Source organism: Coloeus monedula, assembly GCF_965178545.1.
Source record: "Coloeus monedula genome assembly, chromosome: 1".
In the NCBI taxonomy this organism is placed as follows: domain Eukaryota; kingdom Metazoa; phylum Chordata; class Aves; order Passeriformes; family Corvidae; genus Coloeus; species Coloeus monedula.
The window spans coordinates 37,539,975-37,565,713 of record NC_138781.1 but is presented as its reverse complement, the minus strand read 5'-3'; the positions used below and the strand labels follow the sequence as shown (position 1 = coordinate 37,565,713).

General features: G+C 43.3%; 1 protein-coding gene across 10 annotated transcripts in view; it reads right to left on the bottom strand.

The window, feature by feature from the left end:
- The window catches only part of KAT2B (lysine acetyltransferase 2B), a 39,971-nt gene extending 22,610 nt beyond the window's left edge, over positions 1-17,361 (bottom strand). For all 10 annotated transcript variants that reach the window (XR_014227118.1, XR_014227119.1, XR_014227120.1 and 7 more), the window contains exons 1-5: positions 17,125-17,361; positions 8,608-8,734; positions 3,699-3,844; positions 3,100-3,189; positions 1,234-1,415 (exon numbers count right to left, since the gene is read on the bottom strand). Coding sequence is in view for 5 of the 10 variants with exons in the window: in XM_082297942.1 (XP_082154068.1) it covers positions 1,234-1,415; positions 3,100-3,189; positions 3,699-3,844; positions 8,608-8,734; positions 17,125-17,346 (767 nt within the window). In the remaining 5 variants the exon portion in view is untranslated. The remainder of the gene's footprint in view (positions 1-1,233; positions 1,416-3,099; positions 3,190-3,698; positions 3,845-8,607; positions 8,735-17,124) is intronic.
- Between the last annotated feature and the right edge of the window lie 8,378 nt (positions 17,362-25,739).

The following is a 25,739-nucleotide window of genomic DNA, read 5'->3' as shown; positions in this document are numbered from 1 at the left end:
TCATTCAAATCCTCAGGTTCTCAAATGAAATTGGTGACTGCAAAAATTCAGGTGTGCCCATGGTTCACAGCAGCACCCAGAGCAATGCCTCAGACAACCCAGAGGAGAGAAGCTCACAATGACAGGTGAGATTTGATGGGAAGAGCACTTTGGGTCAGGGGAGACCTTAGGGACTATGGGCAGGACGGTTTGAGAAAACACAAGTGACAAAATAATTAACAACAAAAAGCCACCAACCAGAACCAATTAGCTAGTGATTCCTAACCTAAGTTAACTCCTACCACCCCTGGCTGACACCTGTTATCACAAACAAATGGAGGTCAAACACCCACCAGACATGGCTGTAGGAGCACCATGGATTATAACTGCTCTTTATGGCAGTAATTCCAGGTGACACAGGCACAGCGCAGTCTGCTCTGTCACTAGCCAGAGTCTCAACTCATACCACGTTTGCTGTTCTTCACGGAGAGCAGGTGTGTCAGAGGAAAGGCCACCAGGAAAGCAGCCTGGTGCTCATCCTTGGCCAGCAGAGGTGTCTGGGCCGTTCCTGAGAACGGGGTGCTGACAGAGGTTACCTGCTGCCTGCACCGGCAGGACCCTTTACTGCTCTCACTGTGCTCAGTGAAAAAGGCACTGCACTACTCTTGTGAGAAAAAGAAAACAGAGACATGTCTTTTTATCCTAGCTCTTCTTCCTTCAGCGACTGAGTTATCCCTTTGAATTCTAACAACACATTAAAAGGTCGTAACAAGAACTATAATTTTAAGGAACCTAGTAATATCTGTTCCCCATTTAGCATTCAAGCACTCACAAAATTAGTTTGATTTTTCAACTCCTCTGTGATTTGGTTTCAAAAAGTGATGCTTTACAATGCTTAATGTTATCTTCTCTCTTTTTTTTTTTTTTTTAAGTTGAATAATAAACAGGGATCTTACATGAGGCTCATATCTTAAATAGACTGGGAGCGCTTCACAGAGAACTTGCGAAAGCATCGTTAGATACAAGTGTTCCAGCTTCTACTCCCTGTTCTTGGCTGATAAAGCACATCTCTCAAGACACAAGGATGCATGTGAAACTCATATAGTCTCACTAAAACCCTTAGGTCTTCATGTTAAATCCATGGCTGCAAGAATTCACAAGGTCCATCTGTGGCATAAAGATACTGGTATACCCCTGAAGTTTGTACGTGCCCTATTCGTAAGGAAGACTCCTAACAAGCAAAAGCAGCATTACCTGGTATAATTCACTTTATACCCTGCAATATCATCATTGGGTGATCTTAGTCTTCGCTGAGAAGGGGTCTCCAGGTGCCAGTAGTTAATGCGGTTCAGGAACATTTTAGCCAGTTCCACTATTGTTTGCCTTTCCTTCGAGGGTAAGTGGCTAAATTTGTACTGCACAAAATTATTCACACCCTTAAAAAGTAAGAAAATTCTGTTTAATAATTTAGCCATAATTTTTATAGGACCATCCTCAAACAATCCTCACTTTATGTTTATTATGAACTTGCATTGCATGGGAAAGAAAAGAAATGTTGGAAACCATGAACTCCTTGCTCAGCTACTCATGTAACTGCCACAAGCTGGTACCTGTGTACACAGCAGAAGGCACATCCAGGTATTTTTAACCAACTGTCAGCAGCTGATGTAAAGGGAAAGAAGAAAAAATTCCTTTTTTCCTTCCTTTTTTAAAGTCAGCAAACAGAGAAAGTTCTGGTAGGCTTTCATCTATTCATAAACCAACTACCACCCTCAAAACTCTCCAGCTACTTTTCAGTAATAGATTAGGGCTTATGGACTTTTACTTAAGTTTATGTCGACAAATCATATTATTTCTCCAAGAAATCTTAAAACTTCACAATCATGTCTCATTGCACGTTGGATACTGTCCAGTTTGAAGAAAAATCTACTGAAAATTATTAAAATGGGTGACTAAAAGTACTGCAACACATATTTTATAAATCCATTATAACACTGGTACTTAGCAAATAATTTTGTTTGATTGAGTTGTTGAGCTGCTAAAAACTGAATTGAAAATACTGGTCTTTTTTAAAGGGAAAATTATTTTAAATCACAAGAAGAATTACCCTTTAATCTTTATACTTTATTTTCTTAAGCAACTTGAACATTATGAAGAATTTGACCAAAAATTGCATTGTACAAAACCTTTTTTAAAAGTGTATTTTAAGGATTAGGAGCCTATGGGGATTACATACACACTAAAGCAGAACTTAAAGTGAAGACTTCTCAGAAACTCAGTAATGAAGTGGTTTGATCTTCCTATTGATAAGAAGTGAGAGTTGTAAAGAAATAATTACAACACCATAACAGTCTTCACATTTAAAGTGTCCTCTTTAACAATAGAACATCCACTCATCCACGGATGGGAAAACATTGAGATCCTGTTTCAGCGAGGTATGTGAGCCTCTGCATAATCTCACTGGAGTTAATGGGCCCACTTGTGTGCCAGAAGTGCATTCTTAGGAGCTTGCTTAACCAAAAACTGAATTTGTTGTATGTTCTTTATCTACTGAGAGTTACAAAAGCCTCAATTATTCTTTGGTTTCAGCTTTGTTTTTTTCTTGTGTACCCTTTGAAAGAGAAGGCTATGATCTCACTGAATTGGACTGTAACATTTTTCTTGATATACAGAAGGCAAGTGTCATTTCAATATTGGATTTCAAAACTTCAACAGCATTTTTCATCACTTGAAACAAAGAAAGATTAGAACTGCCCACATAAAAGTAGCATTTCAAGTTAACTCTCTAAACCCACAAAAAAGTCAGTTTCATTAAAGCATAAGATGAATGATGAGAGAAGTCAAATAATGTAACTATTGTACGAACACTAAAAGAAGCAACAGCAATCTCCTATAATCCCGTTTTGTCCTAAGCAGAACACAGAAACATCTGCAAAGTGCCTAAAATGCCCTGTTTTCAAAACTAGTGCCTGCATTTACAAAAAGAAAAACAAACCACAAAAAATCCCAAAACAAATCCTTCAAGCCCCCAACAAAATAAAATTTAAAAATAAATATATAAATAAAGAACAACAAAAAAACCTACCACACACTGACCAAACCCACATTTTGACTCTTTACCTGTTCAATGCTAGGTTTCTCAAATGGGGGACTTTCCAAAGATCCTTCTACTACAGGTTTTCCCATCTGTAAAATGCACTTCCTCAAAAGCTGTTAAAAATACACAAATTTTTTAAAGTTAGTATATTTGCATATATAGAGTCAGTGGAAGTCACGAGGGCACAACACACTGTGAGCAGTGTTGAAACTCTCCTGGATATCTACCTGTCTGCTTGTGTAATCATCTGCATTTGTAATTACTAAACTTCACTATGAAATCACCTCTGAAATGTGTACAAGAGGCTTCTCTGAGGAAACGCAGGCAGCTACATTACCATTTATGTCAACTGACTTTTCCTGGTATGTCAGTGAAGAAGACTGTGCAGTTTATAGATGGGACTCAGGGTCAGTTCCTGAATCATCTGGATGACTTTTGGAGTAAGAATCAGTATATTGTGGCTGGACACCAGAATGTCCAGCCCACAGTTACTCAGGAGAGCATCATCTTAGAGAAAAACTGTCTCGGCAGATACAGACAATCCATGCCCGAGGGGCAGTGAAATTGGCTTATGTGTGAGAAAGTGAAAAATCTGAGAAGATTCTCCACAAGTTCAGCTTACTTTGAACAGGTAGAAATAAACTTGCTTGGTGTCTGCATCTTCTTCTTTGTGGACACAGGTGAACAGATATTCCACATCCAAAACAATCCCCAGGAGCCTATTCATTTCTTCTTCAGACACATTCTCCAGGTGAGAAACATGAGCAGCTAAACAAAATAAAAACCCAAATTTGTAAGAGCCTACTTAGAGAACCCATAGCACAGCTATAGCCCAGGAAATCTCCAACTAAGCCTGAACTGTCAAGGCACAGATCCTGTAATAAACTACTTAAACAGAACACATCTTATTAGAGGTTAACTGAAACCTGTGTCACATCAGAGCAGTTAGTAAAGGTTGACCAGGGCTGATAACTTCCACAGCAGAGGAATGACAGCTGGTTGGAATCACATCATCCACTCACACTTAAAACAGACTACCAAAGTCCTGTCTGTATTAACATGTTGCACTATATAACTAAGTACATACATTTTTGTCCTAAAGCTATGTCTTTGAGACAAGGTTGCTTGACTTAAGAAAATAAATCCATAATTTCCATAAATTATGTAATTCAGATGTAAGCAGCACCTTATTTTGTGAAGAGTGAAAAAATGGCTTTTAGTTTTAAATTGGGCATAAACTGTTTAAACTGGGGAAGTCTCTTGCTTTCATATCATGTAAGATCAAACTGTGCTTTGTGCACTCTATACTAACAGAGACTTTGCAGGCTGTACATGCTCATTTGTTCAGAAGTTTACACACATCGCAATTTCCAAGTCACAAACTCCCTTTTATCATCACCAAAGGTAAATACAATTCCACATCTGTAATTTTCAAAAGCTTGAGGTTTCTCCCTGTAAAGCAGGACATTCATTTCAAGCTGGTTTGAACAAACGGCCCGGGGAAGAAGGAAGGCACTGTAAAACAAAAACAACTCCCAGAAAGAAGATATTTGCATTACAAAAAGCAATGATCTTCCCTGACTCCAGGCCAATGTAGACGGTATGCATAGCCTTTCCTCTGAAATGACAAGAAAATATCCTTTCAAAGAAAGAGAAAAATACTTTAAAGTTTGGGCATATTAGCTTTTTATATTTTATTAAATTTTATCTCTATTTACTTCTTAAGATCAACACAGTTTTTGAAGAGAAATCTGACTCCTTAGTTGGGGAGTTAGTGAGGAAAAATAACACTAAACTTGAAAACGATCACATTTATTGGCCACCCAGCAAAGATGGTTTGTTTTGAGAAGTTCAGTATGATACCAAAACATTTAAATTCAATATCTTTGTTCAGCTTCAAGTAAAGAGTATACTGTAGCTCAGCACTTCAAAAATATGCCAGCAACTGTTTCCACTTAAATGAAAATTTATAATATAGTGTCTTAGGCACATGGCCATCATGAGCTTCCTTTGAGGATAAATATTCAGTATTCTGGGTAGAATAAAATCATTTAATTTCTGTCCCTAAGACAGGTATGAAGGGTTAATATTCCCAGCTGTGTGTCCGGATTGTTTGCAAGTAATAAATACCCTCCTAGAGAAGCTTTGCATTAGAAACTGATAATGTGCTAGAGAAATGTTGCATTCAACTAATAAATGAATAAAACATCGGCAGAAGAAGCCATTTCTATGCAGTTTCCATAACAATACTGAACTACTTGACTACTTAGTGGCAGTGTTTAAACATCTTATTAATCTAGTGAATTATTACTCATACTGTGAATCTGAAAGTTAAGTGTATTATCAGCATGTATTTACCAAAGAGACACCAATGTTTATACACCAGCCCAACAAACTATCTTTCTTCAGGTGTTCACAGCCCATTCCCAAACTCTGTGGCCATTAGTAAGCGTTTTATTAAAATTAAAGCTTTAGTACACCGGCATTAAATACTGCGTCACTCTTGACTAGAGTTACACAGTCCCAATCACATGCACTGCCCAGCTGGTACACCCTTCTTCAGTTGCTGTTATGCCCGAAAAAAAGAATTTAAATATCATATGTACAAGTTGCTACAGCACGCAGGGAAAAAGCAAGCAGAAAGAACAAGGCTCAGCGATAGGAGGACCTGCAACTTCAGCAAGCAAGCACTGGAGTGTACAAATTAGGAATGGTGGAAAAATGGATTGACAAGGAATGTGTCCACAGTCTACCTCAAAACAAGTAAATGTACACTGTAGTGTACACTGAACAAACAAAAAAATACTCAAATATGCTATGAGAAGGTGCGTAGCAGGAACTGAGGACAGTGCTGGGGGGAAGAAAAGAAAGACTGAATGTGTATGCAGTGTATTAATTAACTAGTTTCAAAAGTGATTCAAGACTGACAATGTTTACCAATTAAAAAATGTGCCCTGCAACACAGGAGAAACAATCAAATAGGAAAGAGAAGAGCTCACACAACACCTGGTCTTGTGGCTGGTGGACAGTGAATTCTCCCAGCATCTAATGCAGTCAGTGTTAGAAAATATGCCACCCAAATAAAAGAAATATTCATTAAAACAACCACATTGGGCCAAACTGTGGGGCTGGGCACCAAAAGGACGAATACAAGTTGTAGGTAAGTAGACAATAAAACACACAATCAAATAGATTTATGCACCAAAAGCTGCACTGACTTGGCTCTAAGATCAAACCACACCCCCAAAAAGAGATAGCTCAAGCAAGACCAGTATGTAGGACTATCTCTGGATGAAAATAATAAATTCTAGAAAAGAAAAGAAAAAAAAAATCCTATCTTTTACATCAGGTACAGCTTTAACCAGTACAGGAATTTCTACACTGCTACTTCGATGGCTTTCTGAGGAGAAGAAAAAGCAGGACAGATAAAGTGAAGCCCACACACCTTGTGGTAAATCTGGTCTTCAAGGTATTCAGCAGAAACACGCTAATTTAGAGGAGATGAATAGGAAAATTATCTTGGAAAACACAGCTGAAAGACATATTTTTTCCAGTAGTATGAGGAAGCACACAGCAAATCATTTCAGTTATTTTAAATGAAACATCTTCCTCATTAGCTGCAATCAGAAGAAGCCTTTTCTAAAAAGAGCAGTAAATAAAAATACAGTTTCTTTATAAAATACTTTTACTAGTTTTACAGTACTGGTTTGCCCTGATTCCTAGCTAAATTACTTAATATTTTTTAATAGGCCAAAACCAGGCCCAGCCTTTAGAAGAGATGAGTTTTTTCAACAAAATACAAAGCATCCACAAATTCTGCTGAAGAACAGAGAACTGACAGGCACATCTTGCAAGTTTTTAAAAAAAAAAAGAAAAAGCTCTTTCTTCAAAGGCCAGGATTGAAAGGGATGGGTAACACAAGCCACCCTAATTGCATAAACAGAAGCAGCACAGAGAAGCTGTGATGAAAAGTTGAAACTAACTTGGCTGAAGTGACTGAATTTTCTGTGATATTATGTATTTGTTAATCTTCTCCTGCAAGCAAACCCAGAGATTTGGAATATCAGGAAAAAATTCTCCTGAAAAGCCTAGAAATAAATCACATGTAATGAAAGCATAAAAAAGAAGACAGCAGAAATAGCAATAAATCCCATAAAAAAAAAAAAAAAAGTATTCCATTCAAAGTACAACATTTTTTTAAAAAGTAAAATAATAAATGATCCATTGTGAATGTTTTAGATTTCCCTTTTTTTTTATTTCATTGTCCTAAGTTTTGGGCAGCAACAAAAATTAAATAGCAACTGCTTCTTTTCAGTTAGTTCTGAATTTTATTTTAGCTGAATTTTTGTTCAATATTTGCAAAGAAGGAAGTGGATCTATGCTGGAGCAAGTCTAGAGGAGGGCAGTGAAGTTGATCTGAGGGCTGGAGCATCTCTCCTATGAAGTCAGGCTGAGAGTGAGGCATTGTTCAGACTGAAGAAGGTTCCAGGAGACCTTAGAGCAGCCTTCCAGGACCCAAAGGTGGCCCACAAGAAAGCCAAAGGGGGACTTTTTCAAGGACACTCAGTGACAGGACAAGGGGTGGTGGCTTTAACCTGAGAGCAGGTTTAGATTAGATATCAGAAAAAGGATTTTTTACAATGAGGGTGGTAGAATACTGGAACAAGTTGCCCCGAGAGGTGATGGATTCCCCATCCCTGGAAACATTCAAGTTGGATGGGGCTCAGAGCAACCCAGTCTAACAGAAAGTGTCCCTGCTGACTGCAGGAGGGCTGGACTAGATGATCTTTAAAAGGTCCCTTCCAACTCAAACTATTCTCTGATTCTGATACATACAGAAACAGCCACCAGCTTCTATTCTGGATAAATTCTTAAAATTATAACACAACTCATTTTTCAGGCTATGTGGGTAACAAATTGTTATTTATTCTAAGTCTGAAAAACAAAACCAGAAACTACAACAGTATTTAACAGCGGATTTTGAGGACTTGCGTCCAAGGTATGCAAGCTGTCTGCAGAATAATTAAGACCATTCCAAGACATGCAACCCTAGTTTTACTTTCTGTGACACAGAGAAGACACAGTTCTTTTTGCTGGTAGGAGTACCTGCTTTAGTGATGTTCAAGAATATTTTATACTTTGTTCTAAAGCAAGGAAACATAATGCAGCCTACAGGAGAGAGCTACTCGCCTTGTAGCAACAGATAAAGCCAGGCAGCTGACAGATAAAACTATGCGAGGTTAAGACATATGTAACACAAAGTATTAAAATTGTTATGGGTAGCTTAATGGTGCTTCTGCATTTTAACAACTTTGAACGTCAGTGTTGTTAGAAGTTGTACCTTAGCTGCACTTCTTTAGAACAAATTTTAGGACATTTCCCTATTAGACACATTTTTAAAATATTAAACATACTTTAACCGAAGTTATTCACATTTACACCTAATCGTGACTCCCATTCCTAGGCCTTGGCACGGCATCCTGACTGGGAATTTTGGGCCCGGCCCGCGGGAGGACGGGAGGAAGGCTCACCCAGCGCGTGGCTGCAGCTGCGGCAGGGCTCGGCCAGGCTCACGGCTGCCTGCTGCAGCTCAGCCCGCGGCGGCGTGGGAGGCGGGTTCGGGTTCTTCCAGCCATTGCATTTACAGGATTCCTCGGCCTGAAACCAAAGCAAAAGGGATATCGATCAACACCATAAAACACAGGAACTTGCTGAAACGGCTTTATTTCAAAAGCAATAAAAAGAATTACAGGTTGCTTCCTCTTTTTTTATTTTTTTTGGGGGGGGGAAGCTGAGAGGAGGGGAGTTGGGGTGTTTTGCTGTTGTTCAGCTTGGGTTTGCATTTTTATCTACCTCATTACTAACCCTTATTTTCTGGAAATTATCAGAAATAGAGTAGTATCCCAAACAGAGAGATTAACACAGTTTGGTAAGCAGAATACATAACAAACCCTGTCTAGTTCCTTTAGAGAAAACCCTCACTCTAGTGAAAAAAGTATTCAAACATTTACTGGTATATCAACACTTACAGTTCCTGCCACTGAGACAGATTTAATGATTTAAACATAAATAGGTTATCTAACAGGCAACACATTTGTCACTGCTTCATCAGCTACACTGGCACCAAGGAATCACACAACTGAAACCAAGCCCACGACAGCCCAGGCAGGATTAACTAATGCTGAAATAACCAAACAAATAAATGGACTGTTGGAAAAGGCTCTTTAAGGCAAGGAAGGCTTGGCCACAAAAGCAACAGATGCAAAAGACAGTGACACTTCCACTGCAACCTGCTGCTTTCCCTGGAAAGTCTACTTATCCTCACTGAGTGTGAAACAACCACCAAAAGACTGCAGTTTTTAAAAGGGAAGACCAAGAAGGGAGAGGTTGTGACTTTGGAAACCATGTCTCAAACTATTCAGAAGTTCAAAGTATCGATTCCAGTTATCCAAAGAGCAGCTTTACAGGAGGAGATTTTCTTCTGCATATCCAAAAGACCTTGGTTATTCTAACATCGCTCATCACTCCCATTTGAAGATCTAATTGAAAGGAAAGCCTGCTTTTCTACTCTTCAGAGATATCTGTGCACTGGGTTGTAAGAAGATACTCATGAATTTGCACTGCCGAGACCTCAGTGAGGAAAGTATGCCAATTCCTGCATAATATTTATGGCTGAAACAATCTTAGTAGGAAAAATTGTGATGATAATATATGCAGCACTAATGTATCATTTTTCAAAACTGATTCTGCATACATTTAGTGTGATCTATTTCAGGAACCTATTTCATTTTCCTTTTAAGTTTCCAAATCCCATCCTACCTAAGGAAGAAGAGCCCAGGAGAAGCAGAAAAGATCACAGCTTGACAGCTCCTAACACTGACAGCTTCGTAAATGGCTGGTAAATTGTTCTTTTAAACTCATTTCAATATTCAGCAACCTGAGAACCAAGAAAACTGCTGCCTGAAGTTTCCTGAGCACCACATGATGTTTTTACCATCCGTACGGCTTAAGCATTTATCCAGCTGGGCTCCTGGCCCTGGGTGCCACGGCCTCTGCCTGGCCCGGAGCGATCTGGCAGGTACCAAGGGCTGTGACCAGCATTTTCTGTAGCCAGAGGCAGCAGGATGACTCAGAAATCCACCTGCAAGTGCCCAGCAAAACCATTTCCACATATTTCCCTTGAAAAGGGGACAACCTGTTTTGCTCTCCAAACTCAATGAGTGGGTGCAGACTGCCTGCCAACCCATGCATTTATAAAGTGAAATCAGTGAGTGTTCAGGATGAGGGGAAGATTAAAACAAATTTTTTTCTAAGTCTCATAAAATGCAATCTGAAAAGATTTATGGTGAAGCTTAGGTTCTTTTTCTATCGTGTTTTCTGTGAGTAATATGATTGGCAGAGAACTGAAGGCAGCCTGGTGTAATTTTATGGCAGAAAGCATAAGGCACACAGGCATTGAGCCAGCCGTGTTTGTCATCCAGCCCTACAGGCCCTCAAAGTTTATTGGACCAGAGAGATCAGTGATTGAGTGATACCTGTGAACCACAGATTGCCCTGGTGCAAGGACTCTGGACATCTGGGAGATGACATGAAACCCCTTATTTTCAATTAGCATCCCAACGCAAAACCTATGCCAAATAAACTATACACATTTGCTTTGTGGGAGAGACAGTGTTGCCATGAAAGTTTTTGCATTTAATATGAGGATAGAGAAACTGTCAACAACAACAAAAAAAGTCTGAAAATGAGATTATTGACAAAGAAAATGCAAGAGACAATTGTGAAGGACTTGTCGAACAAAAAAAGGATTGAGTATTATTTTAGGGAAGTAAGATTTGACTCTTCCCATGCAGCTGTCTGGACAGATGCTCAACACTCTAAATTACTGACATATCACCATGCTTATTATTAATTGCCTTAAATCAGGCCACAATGAAACATATCCAGAACTCCCTCCTAAAAATAGGCACGAGCTTTTTGAGATGTTTTTCTCCGAGTGGAAGCAGTATGTCACAGAAGCTCACCAAACAATGTTTACTATCAAGCCAAAAAGCTGTAAACAGTGAGTAACTATGCAAACTTTAGCATCACACCATAATTAACAGCAAAGATGCAAAGAGATGTACAAATCGTGGTAACAGCTCAGTTAAACTGACAAAAATAAATATCAACCCACCCACAGAAGAATAAAAGCAGCATGTTTAACAGGAATTTTTTTTCTGCTGTTGTTGGTATTTCCTCACCAGATCTTTTTGCAACAGCTGTTAATTGGCATTATTCTAGAGACCTTACTCAAACAACCACTAGGGTGGGTTTTTTTGGTTAATCTCTATAAAACACCAGAATCAGCATAAACGTTCTGTTAACCAAGGGGAAACAGAACCTAAAAAGGTCCTCTTTAAAACTTAGCTTTCATTGTAGATGTTGACAGAGCAAGTATTTTGCAGTGAATATGCAATGTGCATTCCTCAGTGGCTTAAATTGCTGAGTTGTTTTAAATCTTCCACAGAATTTTGCTCATTCAATCCTTTCTTTGACTATCTTCAGCTTTTTCCTTTCTTCTTTTTTTTTTTAATGTCACTCATCTGCTTTTCATTAGAAAATAAAGTATGACTTCACCTCTGCAAAAACTTAATTTAAGATCAAAACAGTTTTGAGGGAAGGAAGGAAAAGTATTTGAACTAGCACATCCAGTCCTTGAAGCCTTGTTTTCTGGGACATCTGCAGAGCTTTGAGAAGTCCACTGTAGAACGATGGGGACTTCTGCCCTAATGAGGCCTGCAAAATAATGACTGTCCTCTTTGCAGGCCCAGGGATCAAGAACACCACACCTTCATTGGTGGTTTTTAACAAAATTAGATGAGTGCAATAAAATAAAACACAACAACTACATGCTGTTGCCTGGCCCCCTCACTGCAAACAAACAAAAAATCCCAGTGCAGAAATTATGTAAGAAATTATTTTGCACTACACAATTTCAATTTTCTTTTTAACTCCTTACATGTTTGGTGGAGTGTAACAATGGGAGAAATCAAACTGTCCAGTAGCTCTGAGAAGTGAGAACTATAACTCTAGGCAAATTAGGTTACCGTTTCCTTTAGAATACTGAATATACTGATAGGTAAAATATGGACAGTGAAAAAATACAGCACATATTAACACAAATTGTCAGTATTTATATTTAGAAAGGAAGCACCTGAATGCTACAACACTGCACATATCTCAGCCCCCTTTAGGTGGGTTTCAGCTGTCCAAATAATAATGAATAAATGAAGAATGTTACAATAACCTATGGATTACAACATCCCCTCCCCCTTTCAGATTGTGAAATAAGCCTAAGAATGTGCAAACTTCAAGCTAACTTAATTATAAGGTAAAAGACCCCAACAGCTTTAAAACTGAGTTTCAAATAGCTGTTGTGCTGGATTTTTATTTCCAACTTAAAATCATACAGGTTACGCTATTTGGTAATTGAGATGCATAGCAGGCTCAACAGATTATACACAGAACATCACAGATCTTCTCTATTTCCAGCAAGTATAATTACTCTAGAAAACATATTCTTCCTCCCAACACAAAAGCTGTGTAAAATACCCTATAAGTTTTTTCCTGCCAACAGCAAGCTCAAAATGATTACTTTATCAAAGAGAGTCACATAGATGACAATAAATACATTGATGAATTTAAACCGTATATGTTTCCTACTCAGATGTCCAGCACCCAACAACCAGACAGCTGGACACAACTTGGAGAGCCACTCATACATATCAGGGAATTAGCTGACCCATTTAACTTTAATAATACAAAATAAGCAGTTCAATGGGCAGCTCAAATGGTATGTTCTTCCTTTATTGATTGATCCAATTATTTTATTCCTTGTATTTTACAGTTTCACTTATGGAAGAGAAGTAGGCTACCATATAAAGCTTTTATTAATAATAGGCACCCAGTTCCTACCTTGTAAAGTTAAGAGTAGATTTCCTATTTAAAGGAAGATGCTTTAATTGGGCCTGTATTATAAAACAGATTCACCCCACTATGAAAGTGGTAAGAAAGATTTAGATATCTCCTTTGTCTCGTACATGCTTCGGCAGAAAACAATCTTAATACCTTTCAAGTTGAGCTTCAAGGAGCTGTACTCCCACTATACAGAGCCCAGCAGTAACACGGCCAAATTGGCCTCATCTTAACCTGTCTTATAAAAATCAGGAAAGAAAATATTTTATTATGGAAAAGGTGGTACAGGTTTACCTTATGAACTCAGTTTTTTCATGTGTGGGAAAACTAGAGGTCACTCTAGAATGAGAAGTGGGAAGAAGTGCTTCAAGAAAGGGTCAGCAGCTGGTCTGGAACCTAGGGCTGGGATTTTACTTCCACATCTGCACACTGCTCACCTGCTGCAGGGCCTTGGCCAAGTCATCTCATCACAACCCTTCTCATTCTATCTACTTTGCTTATCTAAAGCAAAAAGCCCTTCTTCAAGGAGGTATTACTGCTTGTGCAAGTGCTTTAGGCTACTGAGTTCTAATTATATTTATAAACACCCAGGCATTACTATAAGATACATACAATGAAAAATAAACAAGTTTGCAGAAAACTTAGTGTACTAAAACAGTACATATTTCACCTTGTTTACAAGAAAAGCTCCCAGTGAGACTGGAGAGAGAGTTGTATTTTCACATACTGTAAACCAATAGGGAAAAAAAATGCAGAGGAGACTTCCTCCTACATCTTCATTAAATATATTTATGTGTGTAAGTCACACAGTGCTGCTTTTATACAAAGCGCTGTGAGCTCGCATGCCTAATGCTCAATTTCACAGTGGACAAAACCAAAACGATGTATGCAGCCATTCATACATGCACAGATACAGCAAGTGCCAAATACAAAACCCCTCATAGGACACAGCACTACTGTGTACCTCCAAAAGTAATGGAAACTGTACCAACTCCTATTATATATCTTGTTCAGAATGCCACCCTCCTCCTTCAGACTTGGGCTTTTAAGGTTTTTTACTCAGAAGAGCCTGTTCTGTGCCTTCCACACAGACTTTTCTCACAGAGGAACAAGTGGAGCAGCTCAACAGCTACAACTCTCCAGTTCTTTCATCAGGAAGAAAGACCAAACCCCACATTTTTCTAGCTTCAGCAGCAGCCCCCTAAACTTCAAGCTCATTCTGCTCAGGATATATGCACACCAAACATGTATTTACCAGCAGTCTTTGTCCACGTTTCCCATGACAAAAAGGGATGGGTTGAAAAGGACCAGGAGGTCCCTCCTGAGGACCAAGCACCCTGCCCCAGAGCAGTGCCTTTTACTCTCTTCTGCTCGGCATTTCTGCTGTCACCAGTGAGTCGTCACCCTCTGCACGGTCACTGACCTCTCCACCTTCTTGTTTTGTGACTCTTCATCCCTAGCAGAGAGATGCTCTCTGGCTGTTACTCCAAACCCCTCTGAGGTTAAGCTCCTAATAAATTCTGCATGCTGAATTTTGCAATGAAACTTATGTGGGAGAAGGTGATTGACATTAAGGATGCCATTACATGTTTTAGCACTCCAACTTGTACAGCTCTATGAAGATTTACATAAGATCCATGTACAGTCACTACTTGAATGAAAACAGATGTCCTCTTTGAAGATGGTGCAAGTGTTTGCCTTCTCTCGCTCTTTTGCATTCACACACACAAATGCAAAACCAATGGAAGAGAAATTACAGCCCGAAGAAAGAAAAAGTTCAAAGTTACACACTGCACTGCTACAGTTGGCAAACCAGCTTCTTCAGGCTACAGTTTCTGACAAGCCACTAATGTTACAAGCCAAGAAGTGTCCTTCTGAAGCAACTGCCAGGTGTTCAGGAAGAAAAATAAAGCATTTTTCCACCCCGCACCATCCTTCCCACCTTATCCCACTGGAGAAGCTGCTTGGTTAGCTTACAAGGAGCTTCCAGTCTGCCTACTTGCTTCTGTTATGAGATCTGAAAGCAAACTGTCTGCCACTGAACTACTGAAGAGAAGTCAAACAGCAAAGGTTTGCATTTTAATCTGAACACAGAGCAGCATTTAGTGCTTGGAGCTGTGCCTACATCCTGGCAGGAGGAAGACCCCCTGGCCATGGGTCCTGCTCCACTCATCCCTGCAGTACCAATGGGACACGCATCCAAGCCTTGTCACAGATGAGGGCCAGCAAGGACACCCCAGCAGGGCACTGACTGTTCCTGCTCTGTACCCCATCACCAGAGTCCCGCAAGAGGGAAAGAGGAGCTGACAGCAGGCCACAGCATGCCCTCCTCCCCTCCCAAATGGCACAAAGCACCTGCAAGAGAGAGGCCGGTGAGACCCCAAAAAAGCAAAGGGTTTCAGAGGAGACAAAGCTTCTTGATAGCACGGCAACCTCTACGGGGCAGAGCACCACAGGAGAAGGCTTTCACCCTCAAAAACATCACCTGGAGGTGCATCAGAGGAAAAAAAAAAGCACCAACCAGGGAAGAGAAAAGCAATTCAAACACACACATACTTCCCTAACAGCCCATGAAAAATTTACCCACTTCACAACCAGTTTTGTTTATAGCAAGTCTTGCTAACATTAAAATACGGAGATGAAAAGGGGACTCATCACTGGGAAAGCTTCAAACCAATATCATTGCCCACAGTGAGTGTTGCAAAGTTCAAGTACACCAGCTTCTCTTTAACCTTATTGACACCCGTGTAATCTTGTACTGTCCCATGCACGCACCAAGGCTGAAGCGTAGGTGCCTGCACATTTGGAAACAGCTAAGACATTGCAATGTGTGTGGCTTCCGAAATTTGCCCTCCCACGATAGCATTGCACCATGCCTTCAGCAGCTTTCAGTATACAGCTAAATCTCCTCGCACCACCAGACAGGACTATAGAGCCATAAAACGATGCTTTGTCTTGTTTGTTAGCTTGGCCTTTCACTTAACGTCTGCCGAAGTAGGAGAACAGAGAAAACAAGATGCACTTTTCTCACAAACAGCTACTCTCAATGCTGAAAGCATTATTAGAGGATCTGACATCAGCGCTGCCAATCTAAACATGTCAGCCCCGCTGTGCATCCACAAATTGCCCTGACAGCAGCAGCGCAGCCAGCGGCCCGTGCTCTGAGCACAGGCGACAATGCCCGCGGTCAGAGCTCCGAAGGCGGGAGCGACAGCTCTGACCGAGCTCCCTCCCTCTGCAATAAACAGGGGAGTCCCGCTTCCCCACCAAGGAGAAAATCGCAGGTGGACAGAAAGTGCTTGTGATGGGAAACCAGGAGCAGCACTCCTGAATGCGAGCGCCGGGCAGATACGGAGCAGAGAGCTCCGCTGGGGCGGGGTACAGGTGGATGGGGGAGCCCGCCGTCGGCTCGGGCACCGCACACCGGACACCGGCCCGGCGCTACGTGACCGCCGGGGACACAACTTTCCCAAGCGCGGAGGCCGCGCCCCTTCGCTCCTCTGCCAGAGCTGCTGGCGACGGTGCCAGCTCCAGCTCGGGGCAGCGGCTTCTGCGGTGTCAACAGCTCCGCGCTGCGAGGCCGCCGCCACGCCCGGGCTGGAGCAGTCCCCGCCCGGGGCCGGGGCCGCGACCTCCGGGCAGAGCAGAAGGGTGCCCAGCTCCCCGCCGGGATGTTTACGCGGGGAGCGCTGCGACAGCGCTGCTAACCCAGCGCTCACCGCCGGCACCGGGAGCCGCCCCGCCCGCCGCCCGCAGAGGGACAGACGGAGCGGCGGGCGGAGCAGCGGCGGCGCCGGGACGGGCAGCTCCCCGGGCGGGAGGGAGGCGGCGCTGCCCGCGCGGTCCCGTATTCGCTGCGCGCGGGTTTAATTTTTGCGGCCGCCGGCCGGAAAGCTCCGGGGGGAGCGGGATCCACGGGCAGCGCCGTAGCGGCCACTTCCGCGGACAGCGCCGGGCGGCAGCCGGGCCGCCCCCGCGCCCGGCAGGGCAGGGAAGGGCACGGTACTTCCCCACCGCCTCCCTCCCCTCCCCTCCCGTCAATCCCCACCCTCCGTGGGCGGGTGGGCTCCTGCGGCCGCCCGGCCGTGTACCTTGCAGGCGGAGTAGACGCCCAGTTTCTCCAGCTTCTTGGCCCGCGGCGCGGAGCGCAGCTGCGCCTTCTTCCCCGCGGTGCGCGCCGAGCCGGGTCCCCCGGGGCTCTCGGCGGCGCTGCGGACCGGCCCCCCGGCGGCCACCCCCGCGGCGGCCGGGGAGCCCTGCTGCGGCCCGCCGCCGCCCGCCGCCCCGGCCCCGCCGCCGCCAGGCTCCGCCATGCCCGCGGCGCGGCGGCAGCCGCCCGTCCGTCCGGCCAGCCGGCGCGGCGCGGTGCGGTGCGCCCGGCCTTAGACCCTCCCCTTCGCCGCTCCGCCGCCGCCGGCTGCTCCCCGGGGGGGCGGGAGGAGGGACCCGCCGCTCCGCGGGCGGCTCCTGCCCCGCCGGCGGGGGCGGGGGGGCCGCACCCGCCTCCCGCCGCTGCGCACCGCAAGGGCGCGCCCGCCTCCCTGCGCGGGGGCTGCGCGGGGGCTGCGCGGGGCGGGCGGCACCCCCGCGGGAAGGGCGGCGGCACCCGCTGCATGCGGAGCCGCTATGGAGCTATCCCGGCCCTCCGGGAGGCTGCGCGGAAAGTTGCCCTAGAAAGAGGCGGCACTGCTGTCAGTGTCGAACGGTCCCGAACCCCGGTGAGCCCGCGGTGCTGCCGCAGCCATTGTGGCCCCTCGGAGTGCCGCTACTTTGTTTGGCTTAACCACTGCCTTCCCACACTGTGCACTCTGCGGCCACCTATGAAGGGTTCAGTCTTCTTCCCCAGATGATTTCTAATTGAATGTAAAAGTACGGGTCAGTTTGTGATACCAGATAATACAAAAACTCTCTGCTCAGTTTCTCGTGTCTTGGTTCTGGGTCTTGGGTTTTTTTTGTTTCGGTTTTTTTGTTGTGTCCAGAAACAAGTGTTGAGAGCAGGTCAGTTTATATCTTAAAGGGATTACCCTTTAATTGAAAGTTAAATTAAGCAAATGGTCCTGCCGCAGAGTGCACTCCAAGCACAGCAGCAAGTGCACCGGGTGTGAGGCGGTTCTGCCCCGTTGCACATATGTAAAAACGTGGTTGAGCCGTGAGAAACCACAAATGGCAATTCCGTAGTACGGCACCACGGTTTAAAGGGTTGGGATTGTGGCTGGGCGTTTGCGTAGGGTTTACGGCTCTTTGATGTGTAAAGCTGAAGTATCAAAGTAGCAGTATGAGTTTGGAAGGGAGTCCCAGATCAGGGAGAGTTCTTGCAGGCGCAGGGCCTTGGCACCTTGCGTGGGGAAAGCAAAAATAACTCCAGGTTTATGTGAAATAGTATTTGGGGGGAAGGGTAGATGACAAAACCCTGCGGTCTCCTTCTTCCCTTCGCAGCTCCTGGGGATATTTTCAAGCCGGTGTTATACGGCGAGTTAGCATATTCATGAAATGATAGGAAAACAGAATGGAATAAAATTACGTATTTCATGAGACAAGGGGGGGTCTGTTGTTTTTCTTCATTTACTTATTTATATTTTTATTTTGCTGAGATTTCGAAATCGACAGGGTGTTGATGGGGGTGGGGGTCCGGACCTGCTCTCCGGCCTCCGCCGCGGGCTCGCCGGAGCCGCGGTCCCCCGGGGGTCGGCGGCGGAGGCCGGGGCTGGCTTCGGGCTTCCCAGCAGCTGTGACAGCGACCCGTAAGATGGCTGCTGCCATCCCCGGCGCTTTAAGACGGACTGGTTAAGGTGGAGGAGCCGCTGCCCTTGGCGGTAGCAGCCTCAAGCTTAACAGGAAAATAAATGTGATAAAAAAATCCAGTTTCTCTGAAATTTAGGAGAGAATTTTCTTCGTCTTTTATTTTTAAATTTTTAAGTGTCCGAATCGCGTTTTAAAATAGCAAATAGCCGCTGTATGTTAGCAGCCACCTAAGAAGCCCTTTGCTTGCATTTTCTTTATGCCGGTTAGGTTTCTCCTTTCGGACTTGAAAATGAAACTGTTCTTGCTTAGTTTCACTTTCAGCTTTCCCACGACTCCTTCTCGGCAGCAAATGTTACAAGCAAAGAGCACATCTGGAACAACACGCTGGCTTCCATGGACCACTTAATATCCATGCCTGAACATAGACACCTAGTTTTCCTGGGAGCTGCTGTACCTTTACATCCCCCAGTATGTTTTTCCTTTTTTTTTTTTTTTTTTCCACATCACCAGGTTCTCCTTTAACCAGGTAGTTAATGATATTTAACCCAGGGTTAAGTTTGCACACTTGCATGTAATCAACTACAGTTTTGATTCTAAAAATACATTTATTGTTTTCACAGGGGTGAATAACTCCACTCGTGCATTGAGGCCGTTCAGTGGCCATTTATGTCTGAAGCTGCACAGGTGAATGCTCACAGGATCACAGCCTAGGTGAACAACCTTATTCCTTATGGTCCTTAAAAGCCTGAAAACCTATTAATTCCATTAAAGTAAAATCAAAGATAAAAGTTGTCAGGAAGCAAATAATTTTACTGCAGTTCCTTCTTGAATCCTCAAGAGCATGGCTGCCTTACAATACCATGTCTTTTTTTTTCCATCACACTCTGATGCTCACCAGATAACCAGAAATGTAAGTCTACCAGCTTGTGGCTACAGATACAGTTACTATAGTAACATTTATAAACACTAATTTCACTACACTTGCAGAACTGCTGCCTGCTAGGAGCATCTTAGATAGAAACCACTCTAACTGCAAATAGGTACCTCTTTCTCTCTTTTTTTTTTTTTTTTTTAATATTAAGCCTGATCATTGCTCACATTCTAACTTCGTGCAAATATATTGTTAAAAAACAACAACAAAAAAGGTTTACTTTGTCTTAAATTGCTCTAGTGAAAAGTAAAATATTACATTCAGAATTTTATCAAGAATCAGGAGTGAAAAGACCATTTACTGTCTGGAAACATGGGTTGTGCTGTCTCCAGTGAATGTAATTAGGTCATGACAGGTTGCACTGCATTAGGGAAAAAACCAAAACCCCCTATGCTTTGACATACAAGTGGATACATGTCATTGTCGGTTACATATATCCAAGCTGTTTTCTTCTGTTGGCTGAATTCACAAGTACAGTACATACTAATTTTCTAATTATAATGCATCCATAAATCTGAGCACTACATAATCCCACTGTTGCTTGTTTTTCATCATTAAACATGAAGATATTAAATTAGATTCAAACTCAAACTATTGTCTGAAAAACCCTCACCACATTTTTCAGTTTCTGTCCTTTGGGGCATGTCAGTGGGTTTGCACGAGTCGAGCTGACTCTGAAACCTGTGTTTAGGAGGCACAGGTGGGAGCAGATGATCCTGCCTGCCTGCCTGTGCTGCTCAGCTCCCAAGCTCAGGTGAGTAGCCAGGTGACTTCAGGAAGGCTACTCATCTGCATCAAATTAAGGAAGCCGGGAGCTAGGTGAGACACCAGTGCCAGCTCATGTGGGTTTCAGGTCTCACTCAGGCTGCTGATAACCCCGAGGAGGTGCCTGCTCAGAGCCCATGCTCCCAGCAGGTCAGACATGCATTTCACACGCAGACGTGCATGGATTCACCGTGAACACCTGACAGGCTTAAATGCAAGAGCGTGTGTGTTACCATTATTCCAGCAAAGGAGGCAGCTGCATTCTTGAGTCACAAAAGGGGAAATTAAAATGCAGTTTAGGGTGTGCCTGACTTCTGGTTATTACTTAGTTGTCATTTAGGGCTTTTGGGGCCTATCTTGCTTCCATAAATTAAAGAATGACTCAGCTAATAGCCTAATGCTGAATGTACTGTTCTGACAGGGACCACCCAGCCTGAAGCTGAGCTCTGGGAGCCCACCCCTAACCCTCATGCCTGTCTTGCAGCCCAGTCAGATCCAGCATACCCAACCCAGCCTTGTCTCCCTCCTTTTGTTCAAGCGAGATTTTCTTCCAATGCTCCCACCTGTTTTTATTCTTGTCATTCAATTCAAATAGGAAAAGTGTAGCTCTTGCTCTTCCAGGGAACCTTTCTGAGTAGAAAATCCTGTTGTGTCCTTTCATTACTGCATTCCTTGAGGGTGAAGTGGCCTCCCTCTTGGCCACAGTGCATTCAGGACTGCTATCAATATTTTATGAATCACTGGAAGTATTAACAGTACTGAAGTTTTGCTCATTAAGCTCTCTAGCATCTCATCAGCTTCCCATGGTGCTTACATGTGACTCTAATAATACAGATGGCAGACCTTCCCATCAGGTTTTTGCTCTTGTAGAAAATCTTACACCCCAATTACCCAGTTTTTAAAGGAAAAAATGCATAAAAGTAAATGGAGAAAATGTCATTGCAACACCCATGGCTGCTTCAGTCACACAAATTTCTTCTTAGTGATGGACCATTTAGCAGTTTTTATATGCTTCTTACCCAGAGGATGCTCTTCTTGACTGCAGTCAGACTTTTGATTTAACACAAACCAAGTGAGAAAATTAAAGGCTGGAGTCACACAGCACAGGACAATCACTCCTGCCTTTGCACAATTTGAGCTGTGTATGTGAAGTCCAGAAGCTGTTTGTTGAAGTTATTTAACCATCAGCAGTTACTGCATAGGCTTACACAGTGTTATTTTCTGGTAGTGAGAGCTCTGGATTTCTTCATGCAAACATGGGATGTACTATCTATTTTTCTCTTACTTTCTCTTTCTTTTGACTCCTCACAATTCTTTTGTTTATTCCTTTCTCTAATGTATTTTTCTGTTCTTTCTGCTTTTAATTCATTGCAGAGATCCCTGTAATCCTCTGAGACTTGGTGTACTTTGACTGCATGGTCTGTGTAGGGCAGGTGATTTGGTGCTGGAAGCCTGACAGACCCCTGGAAGACTGGCACAGGCATAGCTGGCAGGGATGGGAGAGCAAGGGCCTCCTTTCTGCTACCTGCACACAAGGTGCAGGTGCCAGCCAGCACCCTGGATACAGCACTGCCTTAGATAACAGAACTCTGCATAGAAGATCCCTATTATTTCTGTAAAATGAAGTTACAGTGACCTAAGCACTGATTGTGCAAACCCAGTCATGGGCCTTCCCCACATCTGTGTGGGGGACCACCTGGAAATCCTGGGAACTAGAGACACAGCCACAGGCACCACAGCTAACCACTAAGCAGCAGAAACTAAACAGGCAAAAAACTTCATTTGGACCAACTGTAACAGTGCTGTGTACAGCTGAAAAAAGCAGGGGAACCCCAGGAGTACAGCACCAACCACAGATGGGGGTTTGTGGGGTGAGGGAGGCAGGATGTCACTGGGAGTGCAGAAGGCATAGTTATGTTACCACCACCCATCTTCTACCTTCTGCCACAGCTTTCTTTGTGGATTCCCAAACCCTCACATTCCTCCCCTCCTGTGCCAAGGCCAGCAGGCTTGCCATCCCCACTCGATGTTTCGTGGCCTCTCTGCCCCACACACACCCTTTGGGGGTAGCAAACTGCTATCTCTGCCCCACTGGGACTGACCCATCTACCAGGAAGAGCTGCAAAATATCTGGAGTGTAGAAAGAGCTGGTTTTGTCATGGTTTCACCACTCCCACTTCCCAGTTCAATGTTTCCTCCCAGCTGAGGAGCTGCACCTCTGCACAAGTGGACGGTGTCACAAATAGTAACTCCTGCCTAGGACCTAATGACAGGGACTCCTGTTTTATAGGGTGGCACAAAACCAGAGGGCCTGGAATCCTGGGATTCCAGTTTTGGACAACACTTTAGAAGATAAATAAGGAGACTAATTATCTTAATTTATTCCATAATTATTTTAATTATTAATCACTTCTTTCTTACTTATTATCAGGTTTACAGGTGGGAGTGTTCCCAAGTCCTGAATGCAGGCTCTGCCCCTGGCATGCTCCCATGACTCACCAAGTTTGTCTTTATCTCTTCCCACACCTTTCATAACTAGACTTTCTTGAAGCTGCATCATTGCTTCTGGGGATGGAGTAAGTAGGCTATACTGTGTGCTCCTAAATTGACTTGGGAATGCACAGTATAGCCTACTTACTTGGGAGAAGATGTCTTGTTCCTTCTGCACTGTTCCCTCTGCAAATGGTTTTAGAGAATGAGAGGGCTAGCTCTGCTAAAAAAAAGTGATGGAAGGTACAGGGCATGGCTCCTGGGTTAGCAAATGAGTTTGGTTTTTCAGTTGAAGAGCTTTTCAGAGGTCTTATATGAGTTTAAGGAAGGCTTTGTAAGGGTTTTCATGTACGGTATTTGCTGGCTCCAACTGTGCTGAAGGACATGAGCTGCACAGCACGGTCACACTGCACCAGACAGATGCTAATGTCCCACTGCCCACCCAGCGTGGCTCCTTGCCAGGTACTGGTGGCATCAGGAACCCTGCAGCTCAGGGACAGACAGTCCTGGCCATGTTGAGAGTCTCTGTCATGGTTTCTGTATGTGGGTGTGATGCACTCACAAGTTTTCCAGGGGAGGTGCTGCTGCCAAACTGGGTGACGGGCAGGGGGGAGGGAGGTCAGCCAGGACAGGAACCGTGCTGAACATGTGGAGGCAATGAAGCCATATCCTGGCATCACAGGCACATGGGAAAGAGAGGACTGAGAGGGAAGTGCTGACTGAGGCATGAGCAAGAAGTAAATCAGGGAAGAAGGAAAAGACAGGCAAGGAGGTTGGTGCTCATTCAGCAAGAATTTGCAGCAGTGAGGCCTGTTTATATGTATTAGAGGATAATATTTTGATGAGAAACTCAGGGAGATCATGACCTCCATTTTACATCACACAGCTCATCTATGCTTCTTCCCGTCACCCACAGGCAGGCAGGCAGGCAGGCAGGCATCTCTCCAGTGCTGGTTTCAGCATCAGTAACAGTCACCATTTGCTAAGACCACAAGTATGTAGCAAATAATAAAAGCCCCAAGTCTCACAGAGGAAGGAGCTCAGGCCTGGAGATTGTGCAAGCTAAGTTCTGACTGTGTCAAAAGGGAAGTGAGGAAGAAGCCATGCTCTGGGTGGAGATAGGAATGACATGTGTCAAAGGGAGATAACTGCATATGGGACTTGTCTGTTTGGATACAAATCAGGTCCTGGATCCTCTAAGCTTAGGAACAGCTTCCATCTTTGCTAATTAAAAATGATGATTGTAGTGCCAAACTGCAGAAACAGAGAATAATCTTGCCTTACCTTATTAACAGCAAGCAGCTCCAAGTGTCATAGCTAGGAAGGTTTTCCAGATATACGAGATTTACTGAGACAATGGTATCCTCTGCCATATGAGCCTCGTGCTCTGCCTCAGTTCTGTCCCTTTTAGACAGGCCAGTGTATGGTAGAGGTGGAGGAGCCTCCCTTTCCAAGCAGCAGGACTAAGCACTGAGCAGGAGGCTCTTTGTTATGACACATAAAGTAAATACGATTTTTTGCCCTTGAAAACATGTACAATCTTAAACTGTGGTTCACTCCCCATTCTTCTACATCTAATTTCTTTTTATCTGCTTCTATTTTCATCTCAGAACATTAAACTGTGTTGCGTTTTGGCTCCCTAAATAGGCACAGGGAAACTGCAGTGAGCTAGAAAGCTGTATTTTATCTTTCACTGTGAGGCCAGGAGTGCTTTAGCTTGTTGTATTGTGCTGTCAGTATCTCACTGTTATCCTTTAACCTGACAGCAAAAAACCTCCTAGTCTGTACCTGTTCCTAATGAGAGAAATGCAAGGAGAGAAGGAAACACAGAATAATCTTTTTACTTCATAAGAGATCAACAAATCAAATGTTTTTTGGGTTTTTTTAAATTTAATTTTTACAAGATTTTCAGCTATTAACATAAGCAATTTATGCATACCATAAAAATTAACATCAGGGCTGCCCTTTTAATAATTATAAGAAAAGTTATTGTAACTAAAGAGTTGTAGCCTATCTTGCTACATGAATTATTATGTATATTATCCTGGTTATTTACACATTGTAATTAACTGGGACTGTTTTGGTGCCTTGGAAATATGATTTGTTAGCACTTACAGCCACTTACAGAGATACAGACCCATGTAAAATGTATGTGAGTGTTAAGAATTCAGTTTGGTGAGATCAAACTAATATTTTGCTGGAAGTTTTCAATTTCCTGTCTGTAATCCCAGGGGATTGTACAATGGATTCATATTTAAAAGACTGACAAAAAATAGCTTACCAGGTGTTTTGTATACATTAGTCCTAATTTTTCTCAGGCCTGAATGCATCATTGCAATGAAAGCAGTGAAAAATCTTGTGCCATGTCTCAGTCTCAAATTCAAACTATGCAGAATAAAGGAATAAAGATCTGCACAAGCAGTTTTATCCATGTACCTCCTTACCTTTCCCTGAAGTCATGCAGCATTTTCAGAGGAGGCTGATGTTCATTCTTGTAGATAGACAGACTTTCCTATAAACTGCTCCTACAGCAGACTGGGAGCTGTAGCCAGCTGCAAGCCACTTCTGCAAGGATAAGCTATACTATGCTGTCATAAGGAGTTTTTAAGTGGCTCTGCCTAATACTATCACCCATTACAAAAGATATGTTGTAATTGATCTACCTCAGCTGATCAGAAGCACTGGATTCATTAAGATGTATTAGGATTAATTTGGGCTGGAGGAGGTTAGGGCTTTGATTTTAAGGAAATTTTATCTAAGAACTCTCACGACAAGAAA